At 46.8% G+C, this 14646-nt stretch overlaps 1 protein-coding gene across 1 annotated transcript; it reads left to right on the plus strand.

The window, feature by feature from the left end:
- Rpl29 (ribosomal protein L29) lies at positions 1–8961 on the plus strand. The gene is made up of 4 exons (XM_077690003.1): positions 1–95; positions 819–879; positions 2781–2845; positions 8797–8961. The coding sequence occupies exons 2-4, from the start codon at positions 843–845 to the stop codon at positions 8929–8931; spliced, it is 237 nt and encodes a 78-aa protein (XP_077546129.1). The 5' UTR covers positions 1–95; positions 819–842; the 3' UTR covers positions 8932–8961.
- The last annotated feature ends 5685 nt before the right edge of the window (positions 8962–14646 follow it).

Genomic DNA, 14646 nt, shown 5'->3' on the forward strand with positions numbered 1-14646 from the left:
GTGCTTTTGACTTATTGCGGTTTCGACCAGTTTCGACGCCAGGAGAGCCGGCGTCGCTCCTTTTCATCTTTGGACACCGCGGACGGCATTGAGAGGTATGTCGGTGTTATTCAAAATCTAATTTAATCCATGTTTTCTAACCAATCTGCGTACGTTACTTCCGCCGTACAGATTGGCGAAGCTTTATCGTTCATAGTGCGGTCACTTTTTTTTAGTTCCGGATGTCACTTATAATGAAACAGGCACCAAACTCTGCCGTTGTAGCAGCCGCCGCTGCTGCACGTCCGCTCGTTTTGCTTCTCTAAAAGCATTCTGGTGGTTAATCACGCTACTTTTAGTCGTAGCAACGCAGTCCTTCGTGTTGTACACGCACCTAAAAAGTGTCCTCGCCGTTTCTCTGACGCTCGGAAACGCGCGAATCGAACGGGTGCTACAGAGACGTGCAACTCTCGGCGTTCCCCAGGCGCTTCCATTTTAAAACGCTCGGGGGTCATGATTTGCGTACATGAGAAAACTACCTGGTGTTGTGTGTTTTAAAATACCTAATGTCAGCAGTTTTCTGTCTCACGGGTTGTCTGCTTTCGTCAAGATTTGATCGGTTGGCTGACAGAGTGCGGATGAAATGCTGCTTCGATGTGCAGTCAAACATAATGTCGTCTACCAAATAACCCGGTTCGTTGGTGGGTCCGTTTATGAGTTGTATGCAGTGTATGCTTGCAGTGGTCATTCGCTAATTTGATGGCGAGCCTTGCGCGGTCATTTCTTATTGCTGTAGTAGCTGTCTGCGGCGTCTTAACCGTGTTTATTTTGTTGCGTAGGTGCCGTGCTAACGTTGGGCCACCATGGCAAAGACAAAGAACCACACCAATCACAACCAGAGTAAGTTGTACTGCTTACATAGTGTTGGGTCAAACTTTCGTCGTTATGCTGTTGGCACTCAAACTATAAACTAGCTGAAATTGGACAACTTGCTGTAGTTTTCCAGTGTTGCCATGTTGCACGGGCGAATCAGTGATTGCATGTGAAGTTCCGTCACATAATTTCTCAAGTTAACTCCAATTAAGGACTTAAAGGAGCCATGAAGAGAAAACACGTTTGGTTCATTCAAAAGATTGCCTCGTTAGAATCATACTGACACCACTTTTAACGTAAACTTCGCTCAAATAAGCTACATAATTAGGAAAAACGGGAATGGTCATGCGACCCACCAGCTCATTTCCCGCAACTGAACCTATGATGTCACATGAGCTAAGCTCTGCGATTGGCGGAGGCTGGCAGAAGCAGACGAAAATTAGGTAGAGCTTACAAACTAGACGAACGAGCGATTTGCGCTTAAATTTAGGGCACATTCTTTACAAAGCAATAAGAATGATGGGAGAAACAGTGGAAGTTATGAAAGCACATGTAAACATGGAAGTACTGATGCGTTCTGCTGTTCGTACTGCGCACAGCATGCTTGGTTTAGCCAGCTGCACAGCACTACGGGGCTTGGGGTTGTCTCAGACGACACTGGCCGATTGAGCAAGCAACGGTGTCTTACGTGACCCCATTTGTCGAGCGAGCACTGTTTCAGGGAACGAATATTTTCTCCCAGAACAAAAACAAGCCAGGTTTAAATGCGGGCAAAAACAAACCAAATGCTTGCCACGGTATGGTGGCGCCATCTAGGTTACGGAACGTAACGAAACGCCGGAACAAACCAACACCGCTGTACAGGGTGGAGACAACCTTTGAACGGTCCCGTGCCGCCGCAATTGGGCCAACGGGCTCAACGCGTTATTCTTTTCGTTTCCCACGAGACCTAGCAACGCGAAACAGACAATATGATTCAAAATTCTTCAGTAAACCGCGTTGCGGCGATAATTTTAGCGCGGTTTTGACACAATGACTTGCTTCGGCGGCGAGCGAGCAACCGAAAATGGCGGCGCCAGCGTATACGTGTCTCTACCCTGTACGGCGGATGCGTGAATGAAGGTACTCTAGGCTGCAGAGCGGTCGGTTCCCGTGATGTCACTTGGGACCACGAAAACGCACGATTGAGCGGGAAAATCAAAATTTTAACCTAAATCGTTTAATTTCTCAGTGAATAAAGCACCGTTTGTATCCGGACAAGCGCTGGGGGCACTATAAAACACGAAATCTTTCGAATAAAATGAACTTGCATTTTCTCTTCATGGCTCCTTTAATGAGTTCTCAGTGACTCAGTCACAAAACTCCGTAACAGAAAGTCTGAGACGAGTGTTGCATGCATGTTTTTGTGAGGGGAAATGCGTGGCAAACCGACTCCCATTTGTTACATATCTGGTAAGCTTTCTTTACGATGTAATGGTTAATCACGCTACTTTTAGCCGTAGCAACGCAGTCCTCAGTGTTGTACGCGCACCTAAAAAGTGTCCTCGCCGTTTCTCCGACGCTCGGAAACGCGCGAATCGAACGGGTGCTACAGAGACGTGCATCTCTCGGCGTTCCCGGGGCGCTTCCTTTTTAAAGCGCTTGCGGGGTCATGAGCTGCGTACATGAGAAAACTACCCGGTGTTGTGTAGTTGGTGCAGTAAGTGAAGCCAAGACCAATGGAAATTTGTTTCTCATTGGCTTTTTCTTTCTGTTTTGTTAAGTTCTGTGGAGCAGATGCGTTTGGATGGATGCATTCTGTTATGCATCTGCCAAACCCCCTCCAATATCATTATGTCGTTAAACAATTCCATTGTCGAGGCATAGGTGTAAGAAGAATGGAAACGGCAATGCAGCATGTGTGTAAATTCTCTTCTCTCGTGTTTCAGACCGCAAGGATCACAGAAATGGCATTAAGAGGCCGAAGAAGGGGCTGAAGCCATCCATGCGAGGGGTGAGCCAAATCTTTTCGTTCATATTTAGCAGTGCAATCCACACAAGCAGACCAATACTGGTTGCAGCATCTTGAGCTGCTGCGTGTGTGGATTAAATTTCTGGTGTTGCTTTTGTCCCTAGAAGGCCTCGATATCAGGGTGAGACAGCTGCTTATATTGCGCAGTTTGGTTGCAATTCCGTTTTCCTGCACCAAGCTGTTCCCAAAGCATGAAAGTTGCACCAAACTGCTCCAAAACGGCCTGAAACGCAAGGATTTTGATGCGAAGAAATTTCAGAGGCGCGGAAGGCCTCCCTTCTTCGGCTCACCGCCTTTATTGTTGGTCACTTGCAAACACACAATCGGAAGAAATAGTCTGAAACGAAGCAAACGATAGCTTCTAAAGCGCAGTTGGCTCTCCCATTCGCTTCGCTGAAGCAGCCTTCCTAATTGGGCATTAGTGTGGCAACTGACATGACCGCCGCCTGGTCTAGGTACTTCACTGTGTACAGTGGGGTCCACTGTTAAAGAAAAACGGCGAGCGCGTGGCCACTGTGCTCCGCGAATCGCTGGCGCCGAGAAGTGGCAAGAATCGGAGACAGCCGGCACATGCGCACAGACCGCTCAGTGCGGGAGAAGCCGCTGTGTCGTCTGCTACGGTGCTCCGCTGCGCCGCTCAGCCTGAGGGATTTCGCACTCGAAGGATGTGAGCGGCCGGGAGAAGCGCCGTAGCAGACGACAGAGCGGCTTCTCGGCGCCGGCGATTTGCGGAGCACAGTGGCCACGCACTCGCCGTTTTTCTTTACAGTGTACCCCACTGTACTTCAGACGCTTAGTGCACTTCGCCGATATCTTCCCTGGTTTAGGTTGCACTGTCAGCTTGGTTCCCATTTCTTCAATCCATGTGTTGTGGTGCTAAACAGTAACGTCAATGCAGGGATAATGTTTGAGATTGGCGGCAGATTACTGGAAGTTTCCCAGCTCAAGAGAACGAATTCGCTTAAATGTGGGGCCGGCGACTTCGCCGCTGTTTGTCCTTCAGTGCGAAACGCGGTGCATACATCTATAATCTGGTTTCGTGAAGTGAACTTTTCCAGACGTTGCAGTGTTATAGAACGGTGAGTTGTTGCCGTGTTTGGCACCGAGATTGCTAGCTTCGGAAATGGAACGAACGCATGATTACAAAAATAATAATTTCATCATTCAAATGTTTCGAAGAGTGCCTTATGATTGCAGAGCTTTTGAGTTTGATATTTTGTGGCAGTTTCGTTGTTGATGTTGCATACAACCTCAACACAGTATCAGAAGGTAGAAGGAGGAGGTGTAAAGTACAGTAAAAAAAAAAACCCATCTTACAAATTTCCGGATCTAAAGAACGAATTCGGATTCCCCCTGCAGGTGCCTATACGGCTCAATGCTTTGACAAACTCGAACTAATGAAATAGATTCACCACCATTCATGGGCATCCGGAAGGGGGGGCAACTGCCCCCCCTTGGAAATTCGGATATTTTTATGCACTACAAAAAAGCTGCACAGCTTGGTTGGCCCATAATTAAAATAAGTTTGCCCTGAAGGACGGAAGAGAGGAGAAAACTACACCAACGTTCTCTCCTTTGTCCTGTCCTTTAGCGCAAAGATTTTTTAATTATGTACGTGAACCTATTAGTGCAACAATCCACGCCACTCAAACGATTAGCACACTCAGGTCTTGCGTATCCGTATGGAACGCCCTTCAGGACTGCGGTCAACATTGCCCTTTCGACACTGACTAACATTGCCGTTCATGTGATGGCAGCGAAACAGATTGCCTGTGCTGGCTATTGAAAATAGCGAACAATTCTGAAAGGTGTGACTTTTTTTTTTTTTTTTTTTTGTAAACTCTATATCTATGCAGTCTTCTGCAAGAACTTCAGTTTTCGGACAAAGTCGCAGCTATATCTACCAAAAAAATCTTCACCGCTACACCTAGTAGGGAGAGTGTAACATCCTCCCGTGCCGTCCCATCACCTTGTACACCATTTCCTTCAAAATAGCGAAATGTCAGCACCACCCAAGCCCCGAAACGAAACCTATAAATCAGCCCCTCAAAACGCTTGTACGCCTGTACTGCATTGAAAGCCAGGGAGGCAAGTAGTATCTTTATTGCATGAGCCATTTCAACAGACTTCATCACACATGTCATCTCGCAATTTGCCCAGAAAAACCCGAGGCGTCTGCAGCTGCTATTCAAAGAAGATTCACGGAGTGCAGTTCAATGTATGTGAATGTATTGTGCTTTGTGCTGGTGATCAGTTGGCGTGAGTTGAGAACCCTCACACAGCGACACTGGCCACTCTTCTTTACAAAGTGACCGTAACTTTTCGCATCTGCTTTATTAACTTTATTTCTTTGTTTGGTAAGAAAATCCAATGTATATCCTCCAACTCTGGTTCTAATTCGCTGTTTGTACTTTTTGTAACCACAAATAGCGCCTTTTTGGTGCTATCCAACATGCTCCCCCCCCCCCCCCCGCGAATGGATGCCCACCCTTGCAAAAAGTTCTGCGGACGCCCTTGCCACTATTCCCAATTGAACAAAGTATTTCGAGAACAAGACGTTTAAAATTTGGAATGTGTCTCGTCAGAATGACACAGTTTATTGCTCCAGGCCAGGAAAAAAAAATAAGGAGTCTAGTTTTCTCAAATCTCTCTCTCTCTCTTCGCTATCTCTTTCTCCCCCCCCCCCCCCCCCCCCCCCCCATATTTTCAAAGGTGAAGTTTTTCTACCACTAGTACTACTCTCGGTTTCTTCTAGCACCCGCGCATTTGCTACCATCTTTGTTCTAGGACTTCGCGAAGGAACCAAGGGCACGCTGACCGCATGTGGGTTCCGTGCAGGCTTTTAGCGCATCGCTAAATTGTTGGCAGGCGAGCACCGCGGCCGCCGCTATTACGATGTCATAGTAAGGTTGGGATGAGCCTCCATTTAGACAAATTTATGGGATCAACTGCGTGTAAAATGGCAGTCCCGAATTAACAGTATAATTCACGGTTACCGGTGACTTTGTTAGATCACGTCGAAACCGTACTTGTCTCCTGCAATTACTGGAAATTTTATTTTTAATCCCCTAGAAGGACATATTGAATGTCGCTCACTGCTCCAAAATCTGCTGCTAAATTTGTTTCAGCTGTCTCACCCCTGCAATATTCTTGACAGCGTCAAAGTAGTCGAATGGCGGCTGCTAAAGGCACATTTCTGAAAAGTGCACTTTGTGGTTTACTTTTGCATTTTGCACCTAAATACTGGCCATTCCTGTTCACACTTATTGCAACGGGGGTGGTGGTGGCGGTGTTTGTTCACTTTTGTTGTCTTTTCTTCTTGCGACACCTTACGGGAGTTTTGGTTTCAACTATCAAATGTTCGCATCCTTTTCAATGTCACATGACACCTTTGGGTCGCGTGCTGTCACCAAGATGCTTAATTAGGAGCTTTGCTCAGTTTATGCCACTTGCTAGTAATGTCTGTCCGAGGCTGTGCGAAAATGGCTTTGAAGCAAGGCTTTGCAAGAAACGTGGGAAGCGTGTACGTACCGCTCGATACTCGAAGATTGCACCCGTTTTCACTCGTCTCATCCTTATGGTTCATGTCCAGATGTTACAAGTGTCTTTTCTGAAACAGTATTGCATAATCATTCATGTTGTCTTTTCTGTACCTCAACATGAGCGGCTCTGTAGGCATTTGAAACAGCGTTTGAACACCAACAGCAAATATCTTCACACACGCCATACTGGTACAAAATATTCTGCCATATTGGTGGGATGTGACGTGTCAGTCATGCAGCGTCGGCCTCTCTGTTTCACTGCAATAGCAACTGCATCAAAAAATTCATCTGGACTAGTTACCACAGTTAGAGCGACAGAAATTGCTCGCTTGTATCGCAAGCATAAACAGGCCTTTATATTGCAGGGGTGAGACAGCTGCGCATATTGCGCAGTTTTGATGCAAATTTGATTTCCTGCGCCGAACTGCTCCAAAGCAGTCTTAGAGCCAAGGATTTTATCGCTCCCGTAAGTTTCAGTGGGGAAAAATGCTTCCTGATGGCATAATTTTCCAGCACCCCCAAGGAGATGCTGTTTGTAAAGGTTTGATTGATCATTCCATTAAAAAAACCCCATAAAATTGTCCCCAAGGTAGTTTTTTCATAAGTCACAATTTCAGGTTGCACATGTGAATTTTTCAAGTTTTCCAATCTAAAGCCATTGCAAAGTCCTGTAAAAAATACTTGTGTACTGAGGTGACAAACTACTTGTGCAAGTTTATCAAAAAACGGCAATTTTCGGAGCGCAGTATCTCCAGAACGACATGACTGGGCGCTGCTGCCATCTTGGTGTGGTGAAGATTGGAAAACATGGCCGCCGGGCAAAGCAGTTGCTCTTGTTTGAGGCAGAGTGCTCTTTGCCGATTTCTACCGTGGTTTTGATTATGGGGGTGGCTGTGTTTACATTTAGTCGTTTGATCTGTTGCGGGAAATTGCGTGACTTTAAAGACTGGAGTTCATAAAAAACGAGGTGCCCGTGAATTCGCCGTGTTTCAACCTTGAGTGTGAGGCGCGGGGCATACTTGAAGTGAAATTTCGGACTCGTTGGGGTGTTATAAAATGCGAAGTTATTGCTGCCTTTGAGAGTGAGCTTGTGAGTGCCGGGAATGGGACGATCGACACTGCACAAGTGGTGGTGCAGCCTACATCGCCGGAAAATGTCCAAGCAGTGTCCGATAGCGGGACAGGCTATTATTGCACGCGAGTAATAATGGTTCATCTACCTGGAGTGACATTTAATGCCAAAGGGGAGGTGGCTAAACATACCAACGTCACTCAAATTACAATTGTAGTGAACGTGCACATTGGGAATTGAAATGGGAGGTGGGGTGCAACGACTGTCACCACGCTTTGCGCAACTTTTGCCGTGGCTCTACACTTGTGCGTAAAGCTTAGTATTGGTTTATAAAAATAATCATTTCTGCCTCCACATGATAATAAATATGCCCCTTAGTTTTTCAATTCGATATTTTGAACTGCACTCCACGCTATATATCTATGCATATGTAGCCTAAGAATTGAAAAATGGCTTGTAAAAAGGTAGTGCAGCTCGTACCTTTTGATACTCTGGTAGAAAAAAAAAATTATTGAAAGGCTATTTCAGCGTTATGTGCATTAAAACTGATTTAAAAGTGCACTCCCCCTCCCTTGAGTTGCCCTTTTTTTTTTAAAGGCTTCTAAGGTTCTGCTCCAAAATCGAGATTTCGCTGCTCCAAAAACTGCTCCCAAATCTGATTCAGCTGTCTCACCCCTGATATTGGCAAAGTTCAGCAGGCAACAACACCCTTTGTGTTTTACTCATGCACCCAAATAAGTGTCCTCGTTCAGTTTCTCACACTGGTAGGACTGAGCGAATCTACTGGGTGCTAAAGCAAAGCTTGGCCAGTCATAGGCGTTCCCAGCAGACACTCCAAATGGTGTTGACGGGGTCACGACTCGCCCACATCATTTTTGTGCAATGCCAGTGCTTGCTCATGCACCCTTATTGCACCTTTATTAATGCATCGGGCAGGTGTTTGTGATGGTTTACCTTTATCAAATGATGCACTATCTCACTCCGGGAGAAAGGTACCAAACACTCAAGGTACTTGCCTCCCACTTAGTTTGACATTCCTGTCAGCAGCAATGTGCCTTGGCTCACATGGTCATATCATATAGCAGGCTCGACAGCCATTAACCTCTACTGGAATGCAGAAAATGTGAAAAGCGTGAGGAAGTGTCGCTGTCTCATACACTTTTCCTCGGTGCAGTCACATAACTGCCCTCACTCCGTTGTCTTGATCCAACCAGAATAAAGAGAGAGTCATCATAATTGCACAGCTGCTCTTTGTGTCAAGCCAAGGGTATCCCGCAAGGTTGTGAACTATGCCCTCTGCTGTTCTTCTTCTTGTGCAGGTGGACGCCAAGTTTGTGAAGAACATGAGGTTTGCCAAGAGGCATAACAAGAAGGGCCTGAAGAAGATGCGCGCCAACGAGGCCCTGCAGAAGGAGGCCGCGGCCGCTGCCAAGGCAGCGAAGGCAAACGCATAGCAATAAAGAGCTGGCACCCCCTGTACAGAACTCCTGCCTATGCTCAGGTGGTGGGCATCTACCGATATGCTTTCTTGGCCGGAAATGTGTAGCTTGCCCAAATTATCTTCCAATTGACGAGTTGATACTTGCTTTTTTTAATACTTTTGCGACCCTGATGTGCGCAGTATGAAGGTATAAATGGGGCTTTAAAATTTGTTCGATTCAGTGCAAATGTCCTTAACAGAAAGCCCAGTACGGGTGCGAGAGATACTAGAGTCCAAAATTATTCCATGGTAAAACAAAGGTTCATAAGGCAAGAAGGAACAGATTTGTGTGGCACTGCTGTTATTTGTCTAGACCATTTGGGCATTCTTTTTGTGCCCTATACACATGGTGTGTGTGCAAGCAGTGTTCCACGGTACAAGACTCCTGAACCATCCTAGCCTGTGCCTTTTGCCTGTTTTGTTCAGCTTTTGCTGCCGTGTGTATGTGATTGGCAGCTGGCTGTTCACATGTCCATGGGATAGTTTTGAATTAGCACTCTTCCGTGTTTCCCGCAGGCTTCTCTCGGGAGTGGAGGAGAAGGGCATATTGCTGTGCCTTTAATGCATAGCATTTACGTCCCTGTGTTGCAGAAAAGCCAGTAATAGCGTGAGCAAAAAAATCCCATAGCAGTGCCCACTGAAACCCCCGGTATCGCAAAATACTGCCCCAACAGATGCTTTGCAAGCAGGGGTATAAAGTTTTTATGCGAACCAAACGGCCATAAATTTCTATCGCAATCCATGCTTTAAAGCGGCCATGCAGACAAAATAAAATTTTGTTTTATTTGAAATACTTCGCGTTTTATAGTGCCCCCAGTGCTTGTATGGCAGCAAACAATGCTGTATTCACTGAAAAATTAATCGGTTCAGGTTAAAATTTTGATTCTCCCACCAAATTGTGTTTTCATGATGCATGCCATGAAGTCAGAAGGGCATGTATTCAAATTAACTTCCAGTGCATCGTTAGGCTCTGCCACGGCTGGACTGAAGAGGCGCGCGTTCCTTTATACGGCCTTCGCAATGCGGCTATTTCCGCCTCCCGACGCACCCCTGTGGTGTCGCTCCAACCCTACTGCTCCTTCTAGCCGCTCCGCTGCTACCTGCTGCGTTTGCCGCTGCCGTTTGCGCGAGCTGAATGCGAGCGCAATCTCGGTCCCGCTTCGGCGGTGCATGCTCGCACTATTTTTAACTGTCATGTACTGAAACTAACGCTTTTTGCCCTTATTTCTATTCAACCACTGCAACCCACCGCGATGGCTCAGTGGCGAGGCCTTGTGCTGCTGAGCACGCAAACGCGGTTTCGATTCCCGGCCGCGTTTCGATGGAGGCAAAAAGCAAAAACCACCCGTCTGTACTAGATTTTGGCGCACGTTAAAAATTCCCGAGGTGATAAAAATTAATCCAGGGCCGTCCACTACGGCACGCCTCATCGCCTGCGTTGCGTCGGTGCGTTAAACCCTACAAGCAATCAATCGTAACGTTATTTTGCCTTGTCAATTCTACTGGCCTTTGCGAGGTTTTCGTTTGCACGCGACTCGCCACTCCGGTTCGGAAAAGTTCGAAAAAATGATGTCATCGTTTTGCCTGCGAGTGGGTCTGAGTGAGCAAATAAGTTTACATGGAACATTCGGCGTTTGCACGGAATAGAACGCCAGACTTGGATGGGCGTCATTGCTCTTAAACCGAAGTTCTGGCATTTTTGTTTACGCAACAGCGGCATTACAAACAATTAAAAGATGGTGCTGCATATTTGGGAAAAAGTTTTATTTACAACGAAAATACAAACTGCATGACGCACGTTAGGCTGCGCCCGCCTGAATATGTACAATGTGACTGAATACTATAACTCGAAAAGCTTTGTACTTGAAATGCCATGTCACAGGATGCGTCATACAGCTCGTTTATCTTGTTCGTATCACTAAACAAGACGTTATGAAATGGTATGATGCGTGCATTGTAAGTAAGGAAAGCTTCAAAACATACAAACTGAGCACTTCTTTCAATAATATTTCATTAAGAACTTTAATGTCGACTGCAACCCTTTTTGCTGAAATCACTCCCACCTGGGACCCAAATGCAAATCCTAAATTGCTTTGTGGATGGCTTATGCACATAACTTGTTGGCCTCTCGTTCTTGTCGGTTACCTTCTGGGCGTAGTTGATCAGAAGTATTCTGACAAATTTCTCAGAAATCAAGCCAGCAGACCTTATCACGTGGCTGCTGTCGACTCCTTCCGGACAACAAAGCAGCGGCGAGTTTTCGAGGTGTGGCTGGATGAGGATTCTCAGTACTTCCAGTACATTTGTGCGTGGAAAGTGCACGACAGCTTTCTCAAAAAAGCACCAGGTAGAAGTTTCCTGATCCGGCACCCGGGCTCGTAGTCAGTGCAGAGGAAATGCCGGCTACAAACGACAGTTGACGCCGACTTGTCGTTGACAACCAAATTTCGCCTCGAAATATTTTTCAGCCACTTAGCGACGAGTTCTGCATCACTTGAGAACTGATGAAAGGAAATGCCTGGGGTCCTGCTTGACTGACTTACAGTGCAATACGCCACAGTACACTACGGTCTCACTGGGCGGTCCGCGGCGACCGATTCACTGCTTCGCATTGAAACACATGTCCCACAGAACGACGATGCAACGAGTAAGTCCACACACAGATACACAAATCGCGACGTATTTTGCTGGCAGCACTTCGCAAGCAACACACAACGCAGTAAAAATGTCAGAGCGGCAGCACCAACAAGCGCGCGCGCAAACGCCCGGACGTGAACTACTGCAGGGTCGCTGCGCTCTCACGCGGCAAGCAGTAAAGCCACCCGCGGAGAAGCGCTCCCATTGTGTCCGCAGCGATAGCGAAGGCCGTATGAAGGAATGCGCGCGCGCCTCCAGTCCGGCCGTGGCTCTGCAGCCTTGCTTACCGTCAATCCTCCCAGATGGCGCTACCATACTCAGCCGCGGACTGTTGTCCGCCGTTGCTTTGTTTTTGACTATTTGCTCCTGGCTTGTTTTGTTACGGTAGAAAGTAATCGTTTCGTGAAACGCAGGGTATGCTCGACAAACAGGGTCATGTAAGACAACATCGCTTGCGCCAAACAACCAGTGCAGTCTGAGACAACCCCAAAGCACCGCAGTGCTGTGCATCTGAAACGAGCATAGTGCGCGCAGTACCAACAGCAGTATGCATCGGTACTCTTAATGTTTACGTGTGCTTTCGTAATTTCCCCTGTTTGTGCCACCATTCTTACTGCTATAAAAAGAATCTGCCCTAAATTTAAGTGGAAATAGCTCGTTCGGTTAGCATATAAGCTCTGCGTAATGTGCGCTTGCTTTTGCCGGCCTCAGCCAATCGCAGAGCTGGGCATATAACATGATAGGTTCTGTTGCGGGAAATGAGCTAGTGGGTCGCATCGCCATTCCCTTTTTTTCCCTAATTATATAGCTTATTTGTGCGAAGTTTACAAAAGTGGTGTCGGTATGATTGTAATGAGGCACTCTTTCGAATGAATCAAACTTGTGTTTTCACTGCATGGCCCAAAAGCAAAGCTTGAGCACCCTCTTTTTTTTTTTTTTTTTTTTTCCCTTACTTCTGACACTCATCTACCTTGAAGTTAAGCGACATGACACGCGTAGCACCTTTCCACTTCCAGTGCTCACTTCCCTATCCCAACTTGCGGTTTCCAACGTACTCTCACCTGTTGGATACCCTGCTGGTGTATGTACAGTCGGGTCCCAGTAGACTCTGTACGAACGTAGCATGCGGAGTGACACCAACACCGGTATATCTACAGTCTTCCTCAAGGGTGCCGAAATTAACCAGGCTTGGCCGAGACCAGACATAGCCCTACCCGATGCACCGACATTGTCACAAGAAAAACTGACCACAACTTTGACAGAGACCCCGCACATCCTGGATAGTCCACCATGCTTGGCACAAACACTACCACTTCAGAAGAGCATGCTGGTGACGCTCTGCATTTGTTGCAGAACCATGCTCGTACTGATTTCAAGCGAGTTGTAGCCAATACTGACCGATTATTGACTTCACCACCTCCCCAAGAGTTGAAACTGAAAGCTAGTTTAGAGAACCGGCGATCCGAAACAATCTTATTGAATGCGATTCCGATGTTTTTTACCTGGTTGAAGATGCAATTGAGCAGGAGGTTGAGGAGGCAGATTGCTACACCTGTTTTTAGAGCAAACGCTTACATCTACCATCTGACTATGTGCCTCGAAAACGAGCAACCTGTAAAAATGAAGTCGACATCTTTTTCTAATATGACTGGCTTTCTTGAGACTCCAAGAGAGTTCTTGTACTCTTACACTGAAAACGCCTCAGCCTGTTAAACTTGTTATTGGCCAAAGAGCTTGAAGAAACGCAACCAGCCCCTGCCGAATCAAAGGTAGTGCGAGTGGAAAGTGCAGCACGTATGGAGCCTGCTTACGGAGACGTTCTACCTTGCAACAGGGCTCATCTAAGAGAAAGTGTCGTCAGCCTGCAACGTCCAGTCTATAAAAATTTGTAAACACCGTAGCCAAACCGAAAAACAACCACAAGACCAAAACGCAGAGCAGGAAACTTGTAAACCGTCGAAACATCTGATGCCTACTGCCGAGCATAACGTCTAAGATTGAGGAGGACCCGGAAAGCAACCTTTCATTTCCTAGAGGTGCGCACTACCATCACTGCGCTCGTAAAAAGCTGCTGTTCGCCATCTGGATACCAGTATAAACCTTCTGTTCGAGCCATTATTGCAACGCTCTGCTTTTCTCAACATGCAACTAAGGTTGAGTCACGGGTGGAAGAAACAGTTTATGAATCCTACTGACACTATGTGACTGCTACCGGCGTAAACAAAACAATGAACTGTCAGGATTGCTGGCTATTTTTAGTCCCTTCAATGGTTTTTCTCATGGGCAAGAGTAAAAGAGGTAACAAACAGGTTTCTCCAGACAAGGTGTGACTTTTGGGACAACGTCGAGTCTTCATTGGAGTCGCGTACTCCTGAGCACCGGTACAAGAATTCTTTGCTCCGCACTACCAAGACACACCCAGTCTCACCCATTGTACACCACCTGCAGGACTGGCTGTGTATTGTACTGCGTGTCGAGAAGTGAAAAGGACACGGAGAGAATTCAAGGTGAAGCATAGAGGTGTTCGAGACGCTTCAAGAGCGGTACATCAAAAGCCCAAGCTTCCGCTCATATTTGGACGCACTGTGTGACATCATCCCTAAGGGAACGAGGAAAGAATGGATACAAGAGCCTCCAATGTGAACTTTCGACCAAGACGCAGTGCAGAAGAAAAAAAGTAAAACCGTTCCACTCAGTGTGGAAGCTGTCGGAAGTGCAGAGCAGTGATTCGCCGTAACGGGCTGTGCCGCCATTATCCGCTCACTGCTGCCACCCAACGCATTTCAAATTTCCCGCCTTTGCAGTGCTCGCGCACCCCATGCCTGAAACTGCGCCAGTGGGAGTCTGCTCTTTTCGTGCTTGCTTTTTTTCACAGGCCAAAATTAGGAAGCCATGCATTTTAAACTTTGCCTGTACATCAGTAATAATGTGGCCCCCATTTCTTGCAAGTTTAAGCTGTGTGCCACATTCAGTTCTTTTGGAACATGCATGCATGCCTGCATGCCTCGTATCAAAACGGGGGCAAAAACTAGCAATTAACAAGTTCCCCCGA

The sequence above is a fragment of the Haemaphysalis longicornis genome, unplaced genomic scaffold (assembly GCF_048455015.1).
Source record: "Haemaphysalis longicornis isolate Haplotype H1 unplaced genomic scaffold, Haemaphysalis longicornis Haplotype H1 scaffold_10, whole genome shotgun sequence".
Taxonomy (NCBI): Eukaryota; Metazoa; Arthropoda; class Arachnida; order Ixodida; family Ixodidae; genus Haemaphysalis; species Haemaphysalis longicornis.

Excerpts from the sequence above, each read along its gene's own strand:
- Rpl29 (XM_077690003.1), top strand. The coding sequence starts at position 843 with ATGGCAAAGACAAAGAACCACACCAATCACAACCAGA. Across the intron at positions 880-2,780 it reads CCACACCAATCACAACCAGA|ACCGCAAGGATCACAGAAAT; the intron begins GTAAGTTGTACT and ends CTCGTGTTTCAG. Across the intron at positions 2,846-8,796 it reads TGAAGCCATCCATGCGAGGG|GTGGACGCCAAGTTTGTGAA; the intron begins GTGAGCCAAATC and ends CTTCTTGTGCAG.